This window comes from Vigna radiata, chromosome 7 (assembly GCF_000741045.1).
Source record: "Vigna radiata var. radiata cultivar VC1973A chromosome 7, Vradiata_ver6, whole genome shotgun sequence".
NCBI lineage: Eukaryota > Viridiplantae > Streptophyta > Magnoliopsida > Fabales > Fabaceae > Vigna > Vigna radiata.
Window position 1 is genome coordinate 34895300 of NC_028357.1, and position 26560 is coordinate 34921859.

The window sequence follows — 26560 nt, forward strand, 5'->3', positions numbered from 1 at the left end:
TATAGGATGTTTAATTTAAAGTTAGTTGAAAATATTTTAATGGAATAAAAGTTTTATAGAACTCAAATCAAATTTAAAATTCATGATTATGTTCTTAATGTACTTTTAACTTAACTCATAGAAATGGTAATATAATTTTAACTTAGTGGTAAGATACGTTTTGCTAGATGACATTAGTAGCTATCAGTAATATAGTTAATAATTTTTATAATAAGTGTCCGACCACGATAATGATGACATCAGCGCTTGTCATTTAAAAAAGGTTTCATGAATTAACTTTATGATAAGGAGGTTTAACAGTTGGCATAAAAATAAGTTCAGTCTAATTGAAATTTACATGATAATAAGAAAGAAAAACGAAAGGATGAAATCTAAGTGGGTCCAATCCATATAGCTAGAAGCTTTTAGAAAAGGAAAAAATAGAGCATTTCTTTGATGACTGAGCTATCTTGAGTGTGGAAAAGGCACAGATTCCTTAACACACTTCAACCAAACGTTTATTGGTTATGTTCCTCCCACGCGTCTTAATGACAAAAACTACTATGGAAACTTAACTCCATTGACATGAAAATTGTCTTACTCTTCTCAAAACACCTTTTATCACTTCGCCCAACCGCCAAAAGCACGTATAGGTTCGTAGGAGAATCTACTTCCAATGACCATGAAAGGCATCTTTCCCCCACAATTATCTTCATCCACCACATCATGCCACCATACGTACTGTAAATATCATATTCTTTCCTTTATGAGAGAGCATAACATCAAACACATAGCTTTCACTATTATTTCCTCTCTTTCATCAGAAAAGAATCACCACCATGTACAAAAGAGTGTCTCACTAAGTGTAATTAAAAAAGCTTATGTTAAGGGTTACATGTGTAAAGTTTTATAATAAATAATACATCATGAAAATTTCAGAGATGACACAGGATAAATAGAATTTTAAACGTAGGAATAAAATATTTTAAATCTATAAATATATATTGTATTTGTATCGTATGATCGTCTAGTCAGTCATAAACCAAACGATCGACCATCCAACAACAAAGTGAACAAAAAAATAGATTGGTTGAACCATAAAATAGATTAACTATCAAAAATAATTAAGTTAACCCTAATTTAATTTATTAGTGCATGGTTCATAATTCGATTAGCCCTAATTAAAAGTCCATTATAAAAGTCTATAAATACTAATTTAGTATTCAAGTAATTAGTTATTGTTAAACTTTTAAAACAAACATTGACTTTGAGTGTCAGAATATCTGTGGAAATGTCTTTTTACAGATGACACCTGATTGTACCAAAAGATATAAAAAAAAAATCAAAAACAAAAACTGACTTAAGTTGGAATTAGAAAATAAATTATGTGAGAAGACTTAATCTCAACCTCCACAAACCAAAACAATATTATACATATATAAATCAAACTTAATTTATGTAGATCAAAATTTCAGTAATTAGTTATCTTATCTGGCATATACTTCTTATTTTCTTTTTATGAATCATCAAGAATTGTTCATAAAAAAGTTATGTAGATTTATCCTTTATAACATGTATTGTTTGTACAATACGTATAAGTATATTTATTTTTATCTTATGTTTTGAACGGGGTCGTTGAATCTAGAGTAGAATCATGTGTCCAAAATGGACTTTGGAAAGTTGAACTTTGATATGCATTAATTTAAGTGAACTTATGAGTGATTCCGATCGTCTGGCATCTTATTATAACTGAACTTTTTTAAAAAGGCCGAAACACTGAAGAAAAAGTGGCAGTTAAGCACTTTGACAACTGAGTAAAGATTTTACTGAAGCAACAACAAAAAATATTAAATGTTTGCATCACTACAACAATGAGTTTAATGAAAGTAATAATAATTTGATATTGATTGGAGTTTCCAGAGATCTCTGGTCTCTTAAGAGCAATAATTTTTATACTTTGATAGAACATGGTAACTGTATGCCATGTTTATATATAATCACATTTACACAAAAATATTAGAAGTCTCATACCTTAATTTTGACTTTGATCAACACTTATAATTTGAGCTAATTCATTATTTAGCCTCATCAACTTTGGAAATTGGGCTTTAGTCCAAAACAACTACCTACACACAACTATCAAAATTCATAACAGCCATTAATAGATTTTCGTGCTAAAACAAAAAGAGACTTGCCATGTTTAGCCTAATTTTACCTCCAACAAATATTTTAGGATGACAATTTTGAAACATTAAGAAATACCCGTAAACTTGAAAGAAAAAGTTCCCAGTCAGATATTGGGATCTCAAAGGGAAAAAAGAAGCTTACCCCTAATACAAAGCATGTCCCGCATTCACAAATGTTCATTGATTCAATGAAACGGTCATTCTTACAGTGGACAAGTTTATTCCAAAAAAAGGAATTTTGGCACATTTGTGACAAAATAAATTCTTAAAATACATACACTTCACAATTTCTTTACAACTAAAATTTGCAAGTACTCCTAAACAACTGTTTTTGGAGTTTGCCAGCAAACATCCACGTTTTTTAGTTAGAATACGTTAACAAAATACAACTAACAATTATCTCAATATACTCACTGTAATTTGCTAACATATTCAAATTAAAAAAAATAAAATGTACGTTAGCAAAATCATTAAAATATACTTTTTTCTTTACAAATTACTAAACATAAAAGAAAAACTACACATTTGCTGGTCTATTCTATGTTAGGCAAAATCGTATATTTTGATTTGTCCTACAACTCCATGCCGCCCCGACACGAGGCTGACCCAATTCTTTATGGATCAAACGTGAAATTTCTTGTTAGAATGTGGACCATTTTAACACGGACCGGATTTGAATATGCATTCTTCACCTTCTCTAGAACGGGTTAGAAATGTAACAGGAATTCAAAAGCAATGCAACCTAACTTTGTGCAGAGGAAAGTCTTACAGTGACAGGCACGCATTCGACAGAAGAGACGTGGTCTCCAGGTGATGCATTGTGAGTCACAATTGATACAAAACCGTTCTCAACATTGTCCAGAGAATTATCTATGTCACCAACAGGGCCAGCAATTTCAGCACGGACAGGACGCAGAAGACCCTGCAATCTTAACCGGTAACTTTGAGTAGATGGTTGGCCTCTCACATAACTGGTTGTTGTCACAACACTTGCAGAAGATCGCTCAGGCTCTGCAGGGAGATTGGATAGTGCACTAAGATCAAGGTTTGGAAATACAGAGCAACGACACCGAGGACATTTCACATTCAGCCTAAGCCACTCATCAATGCATTCAACATGAAAATTGTGAGCACAAGGCAAGCCTCGAACCTGCATTAAAGTAAGTTTGAAACTAATTTTTAGTTGTTTTTTACAATAGACTTTGCATCTCAACTTTATTAAAAATGTAAGGATCCAAGCATTCAATAGGTTATACAAGGGGAACATTTTGCAGTAATGGATAGCAAGAAGCAAAAGCTGTGACCTTCTTGCCTCTCTTGATTAGGAAAAGGTATACCTCATTCCCTACATAGAACTCTTCTAAGCAGATGGGACATTCACTGCAATCGGTAGGAACAGCCTTTAACCTAAACTTTGGGAGTTCCTGAATTAAAGCTTCAACTGCTTCTCTCTGCACCCAATCCAGAAAAGAAATCTAATTATCAGTAGTGAAACTAACAATATATATACCAAAAGAATCATTAAGAGATAAATGTTGGGCGTAAAACCCTGTTAGTGTATCAGAGAAAAGAAAGAAAGCTCCTAAATGTAATTAAGGGAGGAAGACTAATAGAATGGGTTGTTATTACACATTGGGAGTTTGTTACAACAGTTAGGCAAAGGAATAAATATACTGTTGCGAGAAGAGGGGGAGGAGGATTCTTGATTCTTTTGTAAAAGGTTGTCCTGTGTTGAAGGAGATAATACTAAGAGTACCATCCTTGGGTTCTGATTTCCTAAACTCTGTTCCCTTTTCTTCTCTATTTCCCATTTTTTGCATGCTGCGAAAGAGGATTCCTAACAATATATATATATATATATATATATATATATATATATATATATATGCAGTAATAAATAGTGAACACATTGTCCAAAAACATAAAAGAGATGGTAGGAGGCTAATACTAAAAAACTGAAGCCATATATTCCATTAACTAAAATGTGGCAAACTGACCGTTCTAATATGAAATTAATAAGACTTTAGCATCAGTTGAAACTACCTGAGCTGGAGTTAGGTAAAGTCCTGGATGATATGCCGCAGCATCTTGTACCATGCCCCTTGTTTCTTGACCAGCAGCTTCAAATGCCCAATCAGGCACTCGGATCATGTCAACCAGAACCTAACAAAAAGAAAGGGGAAATTTTTACCATCTAATAATTGTGAAGTATGGATAATCCAAGAGTTACGAATATACATTTAGACTGCTAAGATATTACAACTCACATTCAATCAACCCAGTATATATAAATCTTTGAAATAAGAAGAAATAGAAATAGAAGAGTTGCAATGCTTCTAGAAAGAACTCATCAGTATAAGTAGAGAAACTATTAATATTGTAAGGCCGGTGATGAATTTTTGAATGATGAATCAAGGGGAACTGGTTACTTTAAACTTGACCTTTAGAGACAAATTTGAAAACAAGTGATTTATACTTAAAATGGGAGTAAGACAAAGTATATGCATTGCAAATTTAGCCAGAGTAGATGACGCGAAAAAAGAAAAAAAGGTAGCAAAAGAGAATATGTTAAGATGGATGCGTGGCCACAAAAAAAGATAATAGAAAATTGGTTAAGGTAGTTTGGACACACATAAAGGTCACTGGAAGCTCAGGTGAGGAGAGTATTTAGCATGATTTCTACTCTTGCGATAAGGAGAGAGATCAAGCTCATTGAAGGAAGTTGCTAAGAGAGCATCTTGGAAGTTTTGGTCTTTAACTGAGCAAAATGACACCTTGTAATAGTGAGATAAGGATTTTATTGGGAACTGGAAATCACACAAAAGTAGAGGATACTTAGTGTTCATTCTCTATTCATGATAACTACCAATACAATATTTTTGGGAGGGTAAAAAAAAATACCTATGAAATGGAAGAGAATATTACAACCACATGCAAATTCTGTTACCAGAGACAAGGGACTGTCTTGGTAACAGTGAGAATAAGAACACTGATATATACAGGAATAATTAACAGAACAACCAACCATAAAGCTGAACAGTAAAAAAAAAGGACAATTCAATTTATAATCTGGAAAATGTGCACAAAACAAAATAATCAAACATATCAGTAAGCAGTTTCCTATATGTAAATGCTAGATTGGCGTAACTTCATAATGAAATTATGACAAGGTTCAAAATCAGAACACTACTAGAATTAGAACGAAGCAATATGGACTCCTACATTCAAGTGCTTTTATTATAAAAGATTGCATCAGATGATTAGCTAGCTCCAATGGTATGTCAGGTTACATGCTATTCCAAACTCAACAAATAAGTGATTGTGTCAACTACAAATTCAGCGTAAACTTAAACATATTCCCTAACTCCTTTTCCTTGCAAAGAGGAAAAACACAAGGAAAATTTTTCCTAGGTTATTCAGATTGTGTAGAAACACTCGTTATTTGGTGCCAAACAGCAGTATCCTCAACAGACATAGCTAACGTAGTAACATATGCTGAGTAAGGGTAAAACATACCCCATATTCCGATACAGGGATACCCTGTTGAGCACGCAGTAGATGTGCTTGTCTTCGTGTCAACCACTGCAAAAAGAGTTAAGCAAACCACAATGAGAACAGTGACTAACCTGAATACGAAACAATGAAGGAGAATAGTAGTTTTCAGATATTTCTTGTTCATGGGTTGTTCAGAAGAGCAGCAGGAGAACAAGCAGAACAAAAAGATTTTGCACAAAAACAAACCATCAAAACATAAAATGAGAAGAGTAGCAATAGAACACTACCACCTTTCCCAGAGACATGCAAGCAATGCAAAGGAGTCCACAGTAACTAAAAAGTAACCAGATGAGAAAGCCCCATTTTTGACCATCTTCAGGCAACTGCAGGTAAATTATTTGCATTATGTATCACAAGCTTGTTAACAAGAGTACAGGGAAGATCAAACAAGAATAAAACATACACAGTTCTTTGCACTGCTGAACCACAGGGTACCAATTACAGTCCAAGCCCACAGAAATGGATAGAGAAGCAACACAAGGATTGAAAGGACAACTACTCTTCCACAGAAACGAGCATATCTCTGCTGCCACCCAAAATCTCTAGAAACATACAAGGGGGAGCAGCCATAACAGAACAATTGAATTAGAACCGAAATTTGATGAATTAAAACATCAGTTGACTTCGTTTCTTAGATACAACACAAAATTCAGAACCATTTTAATTGAGTTTGATAATATTATGAAGTCACGGTAAGTCACCAAAGCAAATGATCAAAATAATTTTGCTTTTGATAATATTGTGTTTCAAGGTTTAACATTTTAGTTTTGGCATGTAAACTTGGGAATGTAATATTCTCACGTTTGTTATGAGTTTTAAAAATTTATTCCCAAGTATTGTTCATGCCAGGGAAAGTAACAATACCTCCTTTTACATTATTTTTACTCCTATGGAGAAGGATGAGAAAGTTAAATAATTTGCATAGCAATATGGGATGTTATTTGCTAACTCAGCAATAAATTCTATTTCCACTCTTATTCTTTATTATAATCATTTTGAATGTTAAAACTATTCCTAAAATATTAAGTTTAATAAAATGTATTTTTTAAATGTACCCAGGAAAATCATTCCTGGTCATAATATTCTCGAGAATGAAATTTTTGGGAATGTGAGACTTGGTTGGACGAATTTCTCCATAAGGACTTCTACAAGAGAAAAATAAGAAACAAATAAAATTGACTTTTCCATAAGTTAAAAGTAGCATATGCATAAGTCAAATTATAGAAACTATCTCATATAATTTCTCCAAATTTTTATTTTAACTTTCGTATAAGCTAATTTTAACTTTGTAGAAGTCAATATCATTTTTTTTTCTTCTAGAAATCGTTATAAAGAAGCTCATCCAAACAAACTCATATATTGAAATAAAAACCGCACAAGAAATTAAGTGGAAAACAAACCCAGGAAACTTCATTTTCCATGACAGATGAAAATAAACTTTCATAAAACCACGGGACATTAATACTTTCCACCCATAAACTTTTAAGCCCTTGTGCGAGTCTCACTAAACAATACTATGAGATATCATTATACAGTTTGAACATCCTTTACAAAAGAGCAATATAAAACAAGACGGTGACCTACTGAACTGTTTTTCACCATCAATCCATCCATTTATGACCAAAATCAAGATATTTGTGTGTTGTGCATATGCAGGAAGCTTTCTAGGTTTTCTCAGCCTGCCTAAAACTTTTTTACTATTTTGAAAAGTTAAAACTTGAATTATTTTTACTAAAGTTACAAATTTTGGTACCATTCATGTTCATTTTCAGGTCATGCCAAACGGAAGTGTCTGCAAGGTGTTATAGTTGTATCCAGCCACGTACTTAACATGAAAAAGCCAAGAAACATCGTTTTTACTTCAACACCATAATAGTGTGTTCAACACTTGCCATTGATGGGTGTTGGTATCGAATGTGATTTAGTATAAACACATGTCAAATACCACACTTGGCTACACCCTCAACAAGCAGTATTGATGCTACATAGTCATGAGCACATTAGTTGCATTGCATGGATAGATTTCATCGACAACATCCACACGTTGTAAGTTGGCAATCAACATGCGTACAAGTATTTTAAGTTACGAGGTTGTAACAATACTCTTTCCAATGCACTACTTATTATTAACTAGAATTTATTGGAAATCACAAAATTTTGGATGAAACTCATTAATTAGGGAGTGAATCAACATTACTTCGGGAGTTTTAATACATTTCAACCAATAAAAGGGTATTTGACGGTGTGATGTTATTGCATGCTTAGATATGGCAAAATTTAAATTACAGACTAAAAGAAACATATAAGAATGGTGAAATCCCAAACCTTATTCATCATACTCTAATTTCAAAAAGTATATTAACGCAATCAACCAATCTAGATGGAAGAAAACAGCTTATATTTTTTTATTAAATAGTCAATAGTGGCATTAGTGTTATATGGATGGAAGGTCTTACAATCCCATTCCCGCAGCAAGCCCGTTATCAACAAACATCAAGAGCCGGAAAACAAACACAGTAGTGTAGTCGACCTGAACACCAATGAAAGAAAGGAAAGGGGTCATCTACGAACAACCTTAGCCATATGAAAAAAATAGAAACATCGGGACCTTAAAAGGAAACCTCACCACAATCCATATGTGCAACGGATAGGCACAAGAATGATACCGCTTCCAATTAATTGCGACAATAACTCTAGAAGTAGAGAGGTTAAAGAATACATAGACACACATATAATTAACTTTTGTGCCAGAATTCGTAAATTGAGTAGCATAAATTTCGTTTTATTTTTAGTGTTTCTGAAAACACTGATTCAGCTTAAGTTAGAAAGAATGATGAGGCGAATGAAATGCAGAACAGAAGCAAAATTAGGTAAATCGAGAAAGTGAATTGTGAAAGGATACACACTGGTGGCGAGCATAGACAAAAAGAAGCCATCGTACCTGCAAGGAAGAAGTTACATTCAATCAGAATCGGAATAAAAGAGAAGCGATCTTGGAATTGAATCCAACAATAGTGAGGGAAGCGAACCACTTGAAATCCACGCCTCTGATAGCCATGGGAATTGATAAAGGGAAACCCTAGAAGAGAGAAACGTGTGGTACTGAAGAATCGTGCTTAAGCAGTGTTAAAATGCATAAATCGGAGGCGAGTGGGAATCGGAATGCATAAGAAGGTGAAGTTGTGAAAAGCCGGGGAAAAGATGAGAGTGAAGTTAAGATGTGAAAAAGAGAATAACACAGTAAAAAAATAAATAAATAAAAGTGTGTGGGTTGTGTGAGAGGATGAACTAACAAAACAAAACCCAAAACACGGTACCGCACCGCCAACGGCAAGTTGACTTGTGCGAATTATTTTTGTTTGTGTGAGCGACTTGTTGCACACTGCACTTTTTCCAGTTAAAAAGTGTCACTGTCGCCTGCTTCCACACCTTTACTTTCTTTCACTTTTCTTCGCTTCCATTAGATTTCATCCATTTTATTTCGAAAAATTATTGACACGTTTAATTTTTTTTAAAACTATAAAAGTTTACGTTTTTAAACTATTTTATCCTTGTATTATATAACAAATAAATGTAGAAAGTGTGTTATAATATTATTACTTTTTGTTTTTTCGACTGCAGCAACTACTTAGATTATTTAGATTAACTCAAATAAATATATATAGATATATATTGAATAATTTTTATAACGTAAAAAATGTCGGAGATAATGTTTAAAAAAAGAATTTAGTGTTAAAATGTTATAAAATATTAATGTAATATCTCTTAAGTCGTTGATATAGATGGTTATCATTGATTAATAATGTTCATTTTCTTCGCCAGATTCTGTAGAAATTTCTATTCACAAAATATACAAGGATTTCAATCAATGAAGTTACATTAAATAACTATATAACTGTTGTAATGAATAATTGGGTGTGCTGTCAGCATATAGTGTTAGGGCCGTTTCTTCCTGCACCTCTTTACATTTTAAAATTTTAATTTATTTTCCTTTATTTTGAAATATACCATTCAAAATATATAATTCGAATGTAAAATTTCTATTTCAAATTATATGACCTAAAATGCAAAATAAAACAATTAAGGTGGGGTGGAGAAAGAAAGAAGTTTAACTCTAATGATTATTGAAATATATCAAATATTCTATTAATAAATATTAAATAATCAAATATTTTATTAGATATTATTATAATTCCTACATACAGTTTTATTTTTGTAATAGACGAGAAGTTATATGATCTTTATACAACATAAGGTCTTCGGCTTATGTGCGTAACCTCTTTTTTCTTTCTGTTTCTATTTTTTCTTCTAACTTCTTCTGTCCTTCTATTTTGTTTTTTTTTTCTTTATTACTCTTCCTCAAGTTCTGATTTCAATACCCATTTTATGTTGTATTTTGTTTACCGGCCCACAAGGAAGATAGAAGAGTAAGACAATGGAGCTTTGATAATATAAACTGCTATTCTTTTAAAAGAAGAAATACAACGATTTTAGGTCCATGATATAAACTGCTATTCTTTTAAAAGGAGAAATATATTAGTTAATTTTATTTAAATAATTTGGTTTATGTAGGTATTTGTCTTCAATTTTTGGGAAATGTATGTTAGAAGAACATAATTTATTGCTTTGTCGCAGGAAGAAAATAATCCATCTTTCAATAAAGTAAATTGTGGAAAACATGTAGTTCTACGAGTCCGTAGGTGGCCCAGTCCGTAAGTGGCCCAGTCCGTAGGTGACCCAGTCCGTAGGCGGCCCACCAAAACATACGGATGGTCCTCATTACTAAATGAGTTGAAAATCTTGTTAATTTTTATAATGTTATTCTTAATATATATATATATATATATATATATATATATATATATATATATATATATTTTCAAATTTATTGTCTAAGTAATTATTCTTTTAAACTACAGTTAATTATTAAGATATAGAAAATGATATTTTAAAAAAGTGATAATTTAGAAATAATAAAATTAAATTATTTCGATATCAAAAAAGATTTTAATATAAATATATTTTTTTATAAAAGAGTTTTCTTGTTTTTAAAATATATAATTTTTATAAACAATTTTCTATAGTTATCTGACTTCTAGGTTCTTCGTTAACTCGTCTGATTTAAAAACTAAAACTATAGGTTGATCTTCGCAGCGTTTTTTCCAATTTGAATTTATTAGTTTCTTCCTTTATGTAAGTTGAGTTTTAGTCATTTTTTTGGTCTTTTTCAGTTAAAGGTTGCATGTCAGTCGTCTTTCAATTGCACACATCTTTTTAGTCATTTATATGAATCTCTATTGATCAGTAATTCTAATGGGGTGTCCTAATTGTATTTGCAGTGTTCCTAGGTATGGATAAGAGATTTGGGATTCCTTAGAACAAGTTTATTTCCATCTCTCAGTAAGGGAAATTAATTACATTGTTTTTAAGTTATATATACTTTGAAATTTCTGATTATATGATTGTATGGTGTATTGATTAGATGATTGATTTGTTGGTATGCATCATTTGTTGAAACTATAGTTTGAATTATCTATTGAAATTGTGTTTTAAATGTTTGGTCTTGAATCTTGTTGGTTTGGAGTTTGCTTTTTGAGTTTACAAGATTTATAATATAAACAATTGGTCAAGTGGTAAGTTTTCATGTTTAAAACTGTTTTGAAACTAGTTCACTGAAGAAAGGAATAACATTTTCATCAATTGAACAAGTATAAGTTTCTTTAAAAACATAAAATAAAGGTGTTGATAGTTGGCATAGTGTTGAGAGACGCTAGAGTGTCGGTGATGTCCCCTTTTTGCGAATGGTTTACCATTGAGCGGTGTTAGGGTTCTACTAAGCATCATTCTTGTACCTTGTACTATAGGTCTAGAGCATTTTGACTCAAGAACGTTGGGAGCCATAAAGTATTGCTAAGTGCACCTCTTTGCGAGAAGAGTGACGTTGATTGTCATGATTGATGTTGTGCACCACCTTTTGCGAGAGGTCTAACACTGGGTGTCACCTTTGAGCATAATTTGTTTTCTTTTTTTACTGTTTTAGCTAGGTTTGTAATGGATTTTATGTGTGTTCATGAGTATTATGATGACTTATTAAGGTGATGATATTTATGTGGATATTTGTGATGATAATGTCAAAAAATATTTTATGAAAATTCTTTTTACATATTAGTTTACATTTTTTTTTTTGGATTTTTGTTTGTATGTTTCTATTTTTTTTGTAATAATCACCTTATCGATCAACTTGAGCAAGTAAAGGATAAGTATTGATGTGTCTTTAGAAAACTGTAAACGTAAAATAATTTTATTCATTAGTTGTTATATATATATATATATATATATATATATATATATATATATATATATATATAAAATTTATTTTGTTTTAACAATTTTGTAATGTCTTATTTTTATGAGTTGTAAAATGCTAAAAATAGACGTAAAAATTACATCTCTATTTTAATCTTTAAAATAATTATCTAGTCTGAATTTATTAATTTTTAAATTATTAACAAAAATTATTTTATAATTTAATAAATTTTTCTTAAAATGAAAAAAAAAAACACACAACACACACAAATGTTAACATAATTTCGTTTTAATCTCACGATTTGACAAATCAGACAAAACAAGTCAAAGTGAATTTATGAACTGAAAACACTAAATCAACTGATAAAACAGCGATAGACCGCTGAACCGATTCAAGAACTCAGGTCCATTCAGTCATACTTAATCATAAATGTGTAATCCTTTAATTATTATCCTAACAATTTTAAATCACTGCGGTAAATATATTAGGGAGACTTCTGCACCCTCCTCTCTATATCTTCGTTAAACTTATTTTTACTTTTGTTAAATCTTATTATTTTTATTATTAGATAATATTTTTCTGTTAGATAAAATATTGGAGAATCGTTTATTCTTTTAGTATTTTTTATTTTATTAATTGTTATTCATAAAATAATTGAAAATTTGAGCAGTATGTCACATCTATCAGTATTCTTCAATCACTGACATTTCTTACGACTCTGTTTGTTACAATTTTTTATTTAATATGGTAAATTGTATAAACTTTCATGTTTATTTGTATTTATTATTAAGAAAGGATATCAATATTTAAGTACTTTACGAGTAGGTCTTACAAAGAAAAAACATGTTTGAGTTGAGCATTCCTGAATGGTCACGAAACAACGAACAACAAGCGTACCGTACAAGTTAAATAGTTGCAAATGCTAATCACAATCTTCGTGTGTGATTCATTGGTGCCTATGCTGTATGCATAACCAATCAATGTCTGTTGCTTTGAACTTAAAAAATGAGACTCAAATTTCAAACTAAATCATCAATTTCATCCAATAATGTTTGAATATATGAAATTCAATTTATGACCAAAACTCATCAATTTATTTAAAATTCCACACAAAATAATTTTATTAGGAAAACAAACAACATTTGCGTAAAATAAATAATAAAAAACATCAAATTATATGGTATATTATAAAACTTCACCGATAACAATTATTAATAAAAATAATATATCATTGATTCAGATTGTATTTATTTATTTTTAGATTATAAATATAATATGTTAACCAATAATTATAATTTAATTGGTGTGATGTAAGTTAGATTTGATTAAACTAAGAAAATTTGATTATAGAAACAAAATCGAATGTGATTCATATAAACCCTGACTCATTTGGATTGAAGTAGTGATGAATTATACTTATTCACAAAATTGTGATGAAAATAAAGTACATTTTTTTGTAGCCCAATGATAACCCAACACAAGTGAAAAATGGAATGGAAAAAATATACACATTCCATTGGTTCGTAATCTCCTTCAACTTTCCTTCTCTCTCACTTCTTTTAACTCAATCAAAATTTATCAATTCATAGGTTGTTTTTTCTTTCTATTACAGGGTTTTCATTTTCATCACCATTAGCTTTCCATATTAATATATGTCATGATTATTATTAGTAATATGGAATTTAGTTCAAATTTTTATATTAGAAAAAGGTTGATTGAATAAAAAAAGAACTAAAAACCTGCAAATTCTTAAATTTATATACGTTAACCTTTTTTAAGAAAAATAAATAAATAAATTCATGAGTTAGGTTTGATTGGTCTATCAACTGATCAATCTATGATACCTGTCAAGTAATCTTATTTTGATAACTTCAATTCATTTTAAAAATGCCTTTTTTTTAATTATTAGAATAACCTTGACAAAAGAAATCATCATATATAATACGTATTTAATGAACATATGTTAATTCACACATATATAATATTATTATCTTTGGATTAGGGTGGAGGGAAGGAGGAAAAAGACAGTGAGAAATACTAATGCTATCTTTGGATCAGGGTGGAGGGAATAAGGAAAAGACGGAAAAAGAGAGTGCGAAGTAAAAGAAAGTAGAGATATTTAGATTGAAGAAAAAGATAAGTAAAAAGTTTAAGTATATTTAATTGATGTGATAAAAAATAAAATTAATTAGCTAATTACTTTTCACAAGAATGAGTATGCATTAAAATTTAAAAATAATTAATTTATAAAATTGAAAATAATATTTAACTTTTTTGTTAATATCATTTCATAAAGTTACATGAATTTTAAAAATAATTTGATTTTTAATATATTTCTACTCTTATATATAAATTTAATTTATTTGTTAATATTATTTTACAAGAAAACAAAATAAGAAATTACTAAAATTAAAACATTATTTCATTAAACTATGTCAATTTTAAATAAAAGAAAAAATGTGGATATATATATATATCATTAGAGTTATCTGTATTTATTTTTTATCTTATTCTTTTTATATTGTTTTATTTAAATTCAAAATAAATGTAAACTATTTTAAAAAGATTTTTAAATCTATAACCAATGCATCTATTGAAAGGAGGTCCACCTAAATTAATATATGCAAACATCAGTCCTTTAGACAGAAATAACCAAACACTGTAAATGATAATTCTAAATAATATCTAAATAAAAATTTAATAATCTCAAAAATTAATTATAGACATTCATCTTAAAACTTAAACTTCAAATAAACAAATTCAGTTCAAAATAACTTTAATTGTATTGAGTTTTTGTTGCCCGTGTTAGAGTTTTCTTTTTCTTGTTTTTGAATTATTATTGGTTGGAGGGCTGTATTCTTAGTTGATCAAGTTTAATTTTAATTCTGTACCAAGATTTAAAATTTATCTCTATCAGTTCTAGATGTTCTTGTCAGTCTGTATCTCAAACTAATAACTCGAGTGGCACTAAATTCTCCACCCACCATGCTCGAATTGCAAAATAATGACTTGAAGACAGTATCAGACTTAACTTCAGTTGTTCCCTTCACAGAAAAGGCATATCTCAACCATACATCCAAAAATTTAGACATCTTACAGTCATGAGGCACCGTTCTATAGTCTTAGTATTGGAATTTCTAATTCATTTTGCCTTTCGACCAAGTTTAGGAGTGCAAACCTTATTGCTCCTTTCTGCATTAAGCATTTAACACGACATAGGTGCAAACTATTAACATTCTTTCCCTATGTATTCTCTGTTCATTGCATAGTTTGCTGAATAAATCATATTCACCCAAACATATTATTAATAACATGTTAATCTTATTAGCCCCTTGTTTCATGGATAAATTTTCTTTGCAGGACTGTTGTGTGCTTCAACTTGGTATATTTTAAGCACAAAGAGAATCAGGGATATAACTAATCCATCATACACGGCAACATACCCCCAATGTCTAAGTCATCCTTATGAAACTCAATTTAATCTTCAGGCTTCCATTACATTTATGAACTCGGATTCATTTAATCATCTTTAGATTGTATTAAGTGATAAGTTTATTATTTCAATTAAACATCAGAACAACTTGAACTACTGATCAGTATCCATATTCCTGCTATACCTTGACCGAAAGAATACAGTCAGTTACAATTTGGTGGGTTCTTGGAACATTTATATACAGCAGACGCAGGCTGCTTGTAGGCAGGAATGTCACTGGGATCAACAAAGCGGACTTCACCGGGTGAAAAAGACAAATCCCTGTGTCTGAAATTAAAAAATAAAAGTGATATCTACAATTAAGTAGCCAAAAACAAAACCTTAAAACTATAGGCACTATGGCTTAAGTTTGGAACCATGCAGTTACCTTCGTAGGTCTAGTCCTATCAAACCAGCCTGAAGAATTGTCAAGTTGTCAGAATCAGGCGAAACTATAATAACGGTGTCACCTGAGTACTGAGTTTCGAGAATCGACATAAGCTGTGTCACACGAACAAAAACATCTGCAACACTCTCATTCGGAGTTCCATCATCAATAGGAGGAGGCTTGATGTTTGGAGATATACCATCTGAGGCATACACCTGCACCATTTGAAGCTCTTACTCTATCATTTCATATGTTACCACCTCTCTTTTGTGGGTATGTGACGAACTATAACTCATGAAAATTAACTAAAAAAATCCAATGGTATTTAAAGAAAAAATTAGATGGATAAATCCTACTTCTGAAACAGATTCCAGTTTTTTCCCTTCATAAGCACCTAATCCACGGGCATCAAGAAAGCTGAATTCTGGGACTATATAGCTGAAATCAGAGAATTTTGCAACAACAGTGAGGCTTTAAAAGTTGTGGTTATAGTTTAAAAATGAAATAGAGAAAAAAAAACCAGCAAACAAACCTACGGGTAACTCCATTAACAGAAGCAATGATCTCTGCAGTCTGGTAAGCTCTTTGAGTTATAGCAGACCAGATCCAACAACCTTTGTCACATGCTCCCATTTCTTTCAAATCAAAAGCTGCTTTTATAGCCTGTTTTTTCCCTCTTTCAGATAAGCCACTATCTACTGAAGTCTTCTCCACGGGGTTGGTGTTGATAACTCCCATGCTCTCGAACTCAGACTCACCAGCTCTCACCAGAAAATACCTGCCCAGACCACCGCCAACAAGGAAACATAACATTTATTACTATTCTCCCCAAATTAACACTTAATCACAAGAGAATCGCTCACGGGATTACCGGTTGGTCAGGCGTGGTGGGGGCATTTGGAAGAGGCCGCTGGCACCGGCCACCGGTTCTGTTACGGACAGAGAGGTTGCGAATGAAAGATTGAAATTGAAGGAGATGGTGAATGCGGTGGTGCTGAGGAGGTGGCGACGCCGGAGGTGGACGTTGACGGGTTCCGGAGGAGGAGACGACGGTTGGGGTAGGGAAAGAGAAAGTGCTTCCCTCGTTTGATTTGGTGCCAACATTTTCTTCCTTGGTATTAATGGCAGAGGTTTACCACCTTATCAATACCAGCGCCAATAACAGACCACCACATCCAACCTAAATAAATTCAACTGATTTTCATTTCCTTTCAGATAAATTCAATCTGAATTAATTTTCTGGGTGTTATGTAACTAATTTTATAGATTTAATAATTAAAATTATTAAATAATATTGTCAATATTTACCAGGAGATAATTGTTCTTTAATTTAATTATCTTTTTGTTAAAGGCTTCAATGATTCCTATACAAATTTCAGAGAACTCTTTTGGTGATGTTTTACCAGTCTTTTTATTTTATTTTTTAAAAGAAAAAAATCTATTTAATAATTCTTTTTTTAACATTTTTTTATAACTGCATATATGACAGTTTCTAATTGATCCGTTTCAGATATTTTTTTAGAATAGATTCAAACATACCAATACAACAGTAATTGACACATATTCTGATATAAAAAAAGTTGTTAAAATAATTATTAAAACATCATTTCCTTTTTAAAACTAGACTTGTAGTAGGGTGTATATATTGGTATTGCAGTCACACGAGATACAACTTAGATAGTAAACACGTGAATAAATAAAAGTTTTTATATTGGTATATTTAAATATTTATATTATTCTAATGAATGCATATAAGGTAAATTTAACTCATAATTATTCATTTGTTCATTTATTTAAGTGTATTTGACTATAAAGTTTTATGTATTAAATCACTAATATAAAAAACACTTTCAACGTTTATATTAAATTTTCAGTTAAAAATTATGGTATAATAATTTTATAAATATTTGGTCTAAATTGATATTGGATTGTCTTTAGTTAATTTTCTATTTAATTTTAATTTCAGATTAAATAAATGTTAAATAACGTTAGACTATCTTATGGTCGATATTAAGTGAAGAATTAAGATTTGATAGGAGGTGAGTCTTTGTCAAATAGTCTTTTAAAATTTTAGAAAGCAATGGCAATCCTCACTTTTCTCTTTATCATTTGTGTCAAACATCTCATCGAAATGTCTCTGACCGAAATGTAATGACGATTTCATATTTATATGAACAAGTTCTTCAACCCATTTTATTCTATTTTGACATTGTGATGCTTGTTTAGACTCAAACTTTCATTTTCTTGTATTGCATTTCACACTAAGATTGGTGTTTTTATTCACCAAAGGTTGTGTCTCATGCTATTGAGATTGATTTTTCTCATCTTCTCCTTTCTTTTAGTGTAACCTATATGATATTTGATTTTGTAAAATTCACCAAAAATAGCTAGAAAATTATTTTTGACTCAATTTTTGTGTAATAACTCCTATTAAGGTGTATTCAAATGTAGAATATTTAGATTTGACATATTAGTCACAAATTTTTAGAGTTATAAACATTGGTCATTAAAAACTTTAAATGATTATAAATTTTGCTATAATCTCATATAGAAACACTCCAAAAATAAAAGTTGTTAAAAATGGGAGGCAAAGCCCTAGCCAAACCCCAAAGGGCACTAGAGGTCTAGAATTTTTAAAATTTTATCATTTACAGTATTTTTTTTAGTATTTTTTTATCTATTTTTCCATACTTTACAACTTTATTTGAGAAGCACATATTACTTATAAGATTATGAAAAATTTTATGGTATATTCTTGTATTATATATTAATTTCTAATGCTTTTAGAAAACATAAATTTTGGCATAAAATTAAAAAACAAAATCAAATTTACTTTTACTGTCTCTACAACAAACCTAAATTAATGTCTATTATGAATGTAGTACATTTAAATTTATGTTCATTCTAAGGTCAAAAGACATAAATTTACGTCTTCCGTTATAAACCTTTAACAGACACAAAAAAGTCTAAAATAACACAAATAAAATGTTTTTTCTTTTGTTAGTAAATTGTAATGGTTAATTGATTACCTTGAGTTTCTATTTAGTTAGTGGAGATCATTTCAAGTTCTTATTTTTCCACTAATTAAATTAACATTATCTTGCCTATACATCTAAGGTGAACTTAATTTATGATTAGTTTCTTGACTACTTATGTATGTGCTTTTGCTATAAAATTGTTATGTATTAACTTGTCATGTGTAGTTAAGTAAGATTATCTTCCGTTTCTATTTAGCTAATGGATAATGATATTTAGACAATATTTTTTTTACAATATTTGAACATTGATTACGTGTCAATCTGTGATTGGTCAAAAATTACTCCACAATCAATAATAATAATCATAAATATTATTGTGGAATAATTTTTTACCAATCACAGATTGACACGTAATCAATGTTCAAATATTGTCAAAAAAATGTTGTCTAAATATCATTATCCTTAACTAATGGAGATGATTTCAGGTTGTTATTTTATACTTGTCTCTTGATTAAATGAGAAATAAGTGAAGAATAGTTTTACAAATAAAATTTCACCTTTTTTTTTTTGGCTAAAACAATGTTGAATTTATATTTGTATACTACCTTAGACTTAAAAGATAGTTAAATGGCCGAAAAGTTTTAAAAATAAAACTTATTTCATTTCTCTGATTAACCGTATGTCAACTTTATATCCAAACATTAGAACCCAAGTTCGATATACAAAAATGGGTGGGAGAATCAATATGATATCATTTTGAGATGCAAACTTGGCATATGTAATAATAACATTAAAGATGGTTGAAAAAATTATGAGTTTTTACTTGTTGATTGTTAAATTAAAAGGATCCAACAACTCAAGCAATATAACTTCAACAATGTACCACCAAATCATTGTGGAATAACATTGGTTCTTTTTTACTTTTTTTTTTTAATATTTCTATTTGTTTTTTTCATTTTTATCATGTAAAATAATATTTTGATGATTTTTTATATAATTATTTATTTTCTAATTCATTTTTATAAGTATAATTTTGCTATGAGCAATTGTAGAAGATGATTTATTTATCATATATAATATGATAATTTAATTTTATTGTCATTAATTTTATTTATCATCGTCTTATATAAAATTCAAAAGATAAAAGATATTTTTTCTAAATTTGAATTCTTATTAGTTTAAATTATTTCTCTAAAAAATTTGTTCAAGTAAGTGTATTATAATCTTTACATGTCTAAAACAAGAGATTTCATCAGAATTTAGTGGGAAAAAAAATAAAGTCATTTAAAATATTTTTAAACTTAAATATTTATTTTCTATAATTAAAAAAAACTTTATCAACATTGTCTCCTTGACATCTGCAAAAAGTAATATATCTTTTGGTTGTGATAAAAGTTTGTTTATGTTTAATTGTGTTATATTTTATATATTTTTTTCATTTTTATCACATCGCTATTTGGTATTCTGATATAAAATTTATAAAATTCTATTAAAAAAAAAGAAAATAAGTCATTTTTTATATTGTATATTTAATGATATTATGTTTTTTCTTATTATTTTTATTTTTTTATAAAAAATAACTAATTAATATTAAAACAGTAAGAAAGATGCATATATGAATACGGTATAAATATATTCATTTTTTTACGTGGATGAAGATGAGATAAAAATTTCATATCCATTAACTTAATGTTTTCTTTGATGGATGTACTGTTATAACAAATGTGGGAGCGAGTACGTTTTGTGTTTGTTTCCAGTGATTTACACTAATTTAAAAAATCATATTTGAATTTGAACGAAAATGACTGAACAGCATCTTCTCGTGAGTGAAGGAATTATAGTAAAAAAACAATTCAACAAAATCATTTTACACAAATGTCTTTCATTTTTAATTAAATTTCTTCACTTTTATTTGAATTCTAATTATATATTGAAATGCTTTTATTATTGTTCTTATGATTAATTAATAATAATAATAATTGGTAATTAATATTATTATATTTTATTTTATAATAATTTTAATTGTAAAGACAAATTTATAATTTAATAATTTTATTTACTAAAATGTTTTTTTATCTTTTCCATTCATCAAATCATTTTTAAACTTTTATAAATTTTCCTTTCAAATTTCTTTCTTTTATTTTCTTTATCATTAAGGTTTTTTTTCTCTTTAATTTGTCTTTCATTTGAATAGATTTGGAAGTTAGTAGTTGAATGAATTTTCAAATCTAATCTCACTTATTTCCAAATTCACCTAAATAAATAATAAAAAGGATCTTTAAATCTTTTCACATCCATTAAATCACTCTCTTTCAAATCCATTCAAGTGAACAAAATTTAAAGAAATTTCTGTTCACTCAAATTTGTCCAAATAAATTAAAATTAAAATTCGTGTTACTTTGGATAGATTGTCGAGAAAGGAAAGGCGAGAAAATATGGAATTCGTCTTTTTTTTAATCATCCCAGAAGAAGCATGATTTGGAAGAATTTACGTGTATTTCTCACATTTGCCCTTACCTTCTAATTTAGTGTTTTTCATGTTTGGAGGGTTCGAAACAAAGCTGGATAACAATGCTCTTATCTAGATCTCTTCATAATTAATTTTAGTTTTTTCCTATATTAATAATAATAATAATAATACGATTTCTTTTCATATTAAAAATTAATTTTTATTTTTTTTCTCCTTATAATAATTTTTATAATTATATATATTATGAACAATTGTCATTTTATATTATTTTTACTACGAAGAGTATTTTGGTATTCTTTAATTTCTATCAATTAAATAATTTTTTTGTTTGTTATATCGATTAAATCCTACACTAATTTTCACAAACTTTACTTTCAAATCTACTCTCACTCACCTCCAGAGCTCTTTATGTGTGTTCGTTTTATAGGATTGATTTGGAAGAGAGTGACGTGATGAATTTAAGGAGATTTGTGGGCGAATTTATTGTTATTTTTTGTGGATTTGGAAGAGAATAAGAGTAGATTTGATAGTAAAGTTTTTGAAAAAAAATAGTGTAGGATTTCATCAATATGACAGAAAAAATAATTATTTAATTAGTAGAAATTAAATATTACCAAAATACCCTTAGTTATAAAGTAATATAAAATGATAATTGTTAATGTTATAGAAAGAGAAAAAAATAAAATTAATTGGTAAAATTAATTTTAAAAATGTAAAAAAAAATTAGTTTAGTAAAATAAAAGACTAAAATAAAAAATAATATTTAATTAGCGAAAATTAAAATATTTAATTATTAATACTTAGATAGATGTTATAAATTCTATTGTATTATATTTGAGATTTACTACTTTTAATTCGAAAAAAAAAATTGCCTTGCTGGTTTTGTTGAGATGTCTATATCCATGTATTGAAGATACGTTAATTTGTGTGGTATATGTCAATTTGAAAAAAAAAATAGATTGCCATTCAAATCAATAGGAAGAGATCTATTGCAAGATAAATAATGACTTCCGAGTATATGCTTCAACGAATCTATCTCATGACAAGATGATTTTTTATTATTAATAAATATTTTAAACCTTGTTCACTTGTGTGGATTTGAGAGAGAATAATTAAGTGGATTTGAAAGAATTTGAAAGTAATTTTTATTTTGTTTATTTGAATGAATTTAGAGGTAAACGATAGTGGATTTAGAAGTAAATTTATGTGACAGATTAAAAAAATTTACTTCTAAATCCACTTTCGTTTACCTTCAAATTCACTCAAATAAATAATAAAAAATATTACCTTCAAATTCTTTCAAATTCACTCAATTACTTTTTTTTTCAAATTCACTCAAGTGAAGTGAACAAGATCTAAGAATTTAAAGGAAAAATGAATTATGTTTTAATTAATTTACAAATGAAGGGGTTTAAACTGTTAGGTAAGTTATCTTTATGTTTTTGTTGTGATATTTTGCTGTATTACGATGGTTTTGGTTGCTAGCTGGAAAAAAAGTATTAGAAATAATGAATGGAAAATAAAAAGGAAAGAAAAAGGGTGAGGATGTAAGGTCTTCTGCAGCATGGTTGGAACTGAATTCAAGCGTCTCCAAAGCACTGGAACCGAATGCAATGGTAGAATCGAATCTAGGACACGAGAGAACCGAATCTTCATTTAAATCAAACACAACCTAAATATAAAATTAAAATAAAGTAAATATTTATATAAAAAAATAAAATAAAACTAATCTCTATTTCTATTGGTTTAAAATTAGTCTAATGTTAATAGGAATGTGATGTAGCTTAGCTATAACTGTTTGTCGGTCTGTCTCCTGTACTTATGACAGGAAATTTGTCCACCATGTATTACACGTGTGGTGTCATTAGATATTTTTTGTGAACCTTGGTGTCACAGACACAGTCGAAATAGGAACTAAGTCAACGAATAACCATTCTGTTTTTCTCTTGTCTGCTGCACTGTTCTTTACTTGACCATTAGCTGCGCAATGCGTCACAAATCACATCTCACTTCAATTATTGCCCCTGCCTCCTCTTATGCTTACGCATGCCATAAATAATATTAGGATTAAATATGTATTTAGTCCCTATAGTTTTGGGCGATTTTGATTTTAGTCTTTATTTCAAATTATAGTACAATTTAGTCCTTCAATTTTAGAAAATTCTGATTTTAATCCTTTTTACCAATTTTTTTTAACTTTATTTGTTGTTTCAAGCGCGTTTCATTATAGCATTTGGATTGTTTACACTGTTTGATACATTTTTGTTTCAATGTTAACATAGAAACGTATTTGAAACAGCATATAAAATTAAAAAAAATTGGTAAAAAGGACTAAAACCAGAGTTTTCTAGGGTTGAAGGACTAAATTGTACCAAAATTTGAAAGAGGGACTAAAACCAAAATCGCCTCAAAGTATAGGGACTAAAAACATATTTAACCCATAATATTATTATTCTGTGTTTTTCATGTGCTGCTCAGAGGCTTCTTATTAGTCACCACAATGATATTTAGACAACATTTTTTTAACAACATTTAAACATGATTATGTGTCAATTTGTGATTGGTAAAAAATTACTTCACAATAATGTTTATGATTATTATTATTGATTGTGGAGTAATTTTTAACCAATCACTGATTGACACATAATCAAATGTTGTAAAAAAATTTTTTGTCTAAATATCATTATGGTATTTTTACCAAACATATTCTCTCTTATAAACCTCCACAAACAAAAACCACTCAAAATTAATTTATTTTGATTAAACCATGAGTGAAAAAAAAAGAGTCGTGAATTATTAATTTAATATTTGTTTGCATCATATTCTAAAATGTTTTTAATATCTACTAATCCAAGTGATTGAAACTAAAATCACCAAAACGTGATTTTAAAAGATTAAATTCTTACGAATAAATTTGAAAATTTCCCACCAAAAATACCATTGTAATATTGTTGGTGATGAAACTCATTATTCGGTTTTTTTAAGACCGACTTTCAATTAGGATTTAACAATTTAAATCATTACACAAAAAGTTGAAATTCGTATTCTCAAAAATCGAATTTCAACCTGATAGCGCAAAATGTTTTGATCAAATTCCAGTAGAGATAAACAGAAAAAAATAGAATAAAAATCCCTCCCTAAAATTTGGCCCTCCGAAACTCAAATTACATGAATTTTATCACAGATGATGTAAAAAAATAGATTGAGAATTTGATTTCTAAGTATTCTATATTATTTTAAAAAAGAAAGCTGTGAAATATCCATTTAAAAATATTAAAAAATATTTTTGGTGGAAAATTTTAAAGAACAAAATAAAAAAAAAGTAAGAAAAGAAAACCAAGGTTGTAGTCTTTGAAATGTAATTAATTATTGGATAATGATATTTAGACAATATTTTTTTAACAACTTAAATATTATATTATTCTATAATCGATCTATGGTAATATTTATAATTATTATTATTGACTGTAAAATAATTTTAGATCGATCACAAAATAACACATAAATAATTTCAAATATTGTAAAAAAAAAGTTCTATCATTATTCTTAATTATTCCGCCGAAATAAGATTCGTTGAAAACTGTGGAGACCAATGGATAATGGAAAGTGTGTTTTTCACGTGGTGATGAAAAGCTGTTTGGAATGACCAAACAAACTAGGTACTGACCAATAGAATTTCGTCTACCAACTTTTTTTCTTTGGTATAAAGCGATTGCTTAGAAAGAAAAGTTAACAAAATGAAAAAGAGAAAATACGAGAAAGTAGAAAAAATAAATTTACTTTTAATTATAAATCAAATTTATAACAAATTATAAGATTTATTCAAACATTTTTTGGTGATAAGCAAAATACTATTAATAATAGTAGATTTTTTAAAATAATTTTTTAGCTTATTTTTCACTCTTTTCACTTACACTATTTATTTCTACCTGAGTACTAATTATATAGAAAGAAAAAAAGTAGTTTATTTCCACCAATTTAAACAGAAAAAAAAAATCATAAATATGCATTTAAGTCATCTACAAACATAAAGTAAAAAAAAAGGTACATAAAATAACATTTTACAAATTCAACTTAAGAATAACGTGAAAATAGATTACACTATATAACATAATTCACTATAATGTAATTAATCATATTTAACTTAAACCTAACAGATTATAATAAAATTAATTATTTTTTTCTTTGTTTTACGTTTGCGAAAAGAAAGAAGAGAAATTCCGATGTGCATGAAATCAATCACTCTCAATGATTGGGCAGGTGTAGAAGTCAAAGGCACCTATATAATATAATATTATAGCAATTACCATCAGTGTAGCTTTTTTAAGAAGGGATGTGCATATTAATAAACGTGTGCTTTTAATATATTATTTAATTGCTTTCAATATCTTGTTTTGTTTCACAATTGACCAAAGCCACACAAAATAGTATAGTCCCATCTCAATTCTTTTTATTTATAATGATATTTATTAGAGACAAATGATATGACACTGTTAAATATACAAACAATGTTAAATTTATTAAATAAAAATAATCATAATAATTTTGTTTGAAAAAAATTAAAACTTAATTGTGTAAAAAAATAAATGTAGAAGTAAATCATATACTTAAATAATAAAAATCAAATTACTAATTAAAATTATTTTAAAAAATAACTATTTAAATAATTTATATATTTAACTCTCTTGAATATCTTAATCTTCTTTAATGCGAAGAAAAAATACTTAAGTCTCATATTTACAATTATTATTTAGTTTGCGCCTAAATTATTCTCTGTTTTTTAAGTTCGAATTTCATATTCTTAAATATCAAATCTAACATTATTAGTAATATGTTTTTTTTTATAAAAATACCAACCAACAAATAAATTTTATTAGGTTAACAAATCTAGAAAGATAACAATAACTTTTATTTAATATATTAATTTCAACATGTCAAACAACATATGGATAATAGATTTTTAGTTTTCAAATTTTAACATGAAATTGGAATATTTATGTTTGAAATTTTAATGCATTTTAGATCTCAAATTTAAAAATAAATAGATATTATCTTTTATTTTAATTATGTTAAATTTTGTAGACATATCAAACTCGTTTCGTACAAACACGAATTATTTATATCGTATGACATTTACATATTAGTTAAAAAACTTGTTTGACAGATAAAAAAAATATAACGAAATTAAAGTAAAATATTATATACATTTATTTTTAAAATTTAGA

General features: G+C 28.5%; 2 protein-coding genes across 3 annotated transcripts; both read right to left on the reverse strand.

Annotated features, from left to right (window-relative positions):
- Nucleotides 1-2602: 2602 nt before the first annotated feature.
- LOC106768917 (E3 ubiquitin-protein ligase SIS3) lies at nt 2603-9091 on the reverse strand. 2 transcript variants are annotated; one of them, XM_022783538.1, is made up of 10 exons: nt 8750-9091; nt 8623-8661; nt 8347-8413; nt 8177-8250; nt 6124-6262; nt 5948-6043; nt 5682-5747; nt 4209-4328; nt 3503-3616; nt 2603-3315 (listed from the first exon to the last, which is right to left on the reverse strand). In XM_022783538.1, exons 1-10 carry the CDS (start codon nt 8776-8778, stop codon nt 2908-2910), a joined length of 1152 nt encoding a protein of 383 aa, XP_022639259.1. In that variant the 5' UTR covers nt 8779-9091; the 3' UTR covers nt 2603-2907. The 2 variants fall into 2 exon arrangements, with proteins under 2 accessions (XP_022639259.1, XP_014509791.2); XM_014654305.2 differs by having other exon boundaries at nt 5951-6043; nt 8750-9089.
- A 5797-nt stretch (nt 9092-14888) lies between these two features.
- Nucleotides 14889-17087, reverse strand: LOC106767607. The gene is made up of 5 exons (XM_014652531.2): nt 16759-17087; nt 16420-16665; nt 16244-16325; nt 15888-16102; nt 14889-15787 (listed from the first exon to the last, which is right to left on the reverse strand). Exons 1-5 carry the CDS (start codon nt 16989-16991, stop codon nt 15664-15666), a joined length of 900 nt encoding a protein of 299 aa, XP_014508017.1. The 5' UTR covers nt 16992-17087; the 3' UTR covers nt 14889-15663.
- Between the last annotated feature and the right edge of the window lie 9473 nt (nt 17088-26560).

What these genes read in the sequence shown, in the direction of transcription:
- LOC106768917 (XM_022783538.1), bottom strand. Translation starts at nt 8,778, where the DNA reads ATGGCTATCAGAGGCGTGGATTTCAAGTG. An exon ending in TCTATGCTCGCCACCAGTGT is followed by an intron (nt 8,414 to 8,622) that starts GTATCCTTTCAC and finishes CTCTACTTCTAG; the next exon opens with AGTTATTGTCGCAATTAATT. An exon ending in GCATGTCTCTGGGAAAGGTG is followed by an intron (nt 5,748 to 5,947) that starts GTAGTGTTCTAT and finishes CTCTTTTTGCAG; the next exon opens with TGGTTGACACGAAGACAAGC.
- LOC106767607 (XM_014652531.2), bottom strand. Translation starts at nt 16,991, where the DNA reads ATGTTGGCACCAAATCAAACGAGGGAAGCACTTTCTCTTTCCCTACCC. An exon ending in CCACCACGCCTGACCAACCG is followed by an intron (nt 16,666 to 16,758) that starts GTAATCCCGTGA and finishes TGGTCTGGGCAG; the next exon opens with GTATTTTCTGGTGAGAGCTG. An exon ending in AACTGGAATCTGTTTCAGAA is followed by an intron (nt 16,103 to 16,243) that starts GTAGGATTTATC and finishes CAAATGGTGCAG; the next exon opens with GTGTATGCCTCAGATGGTAT.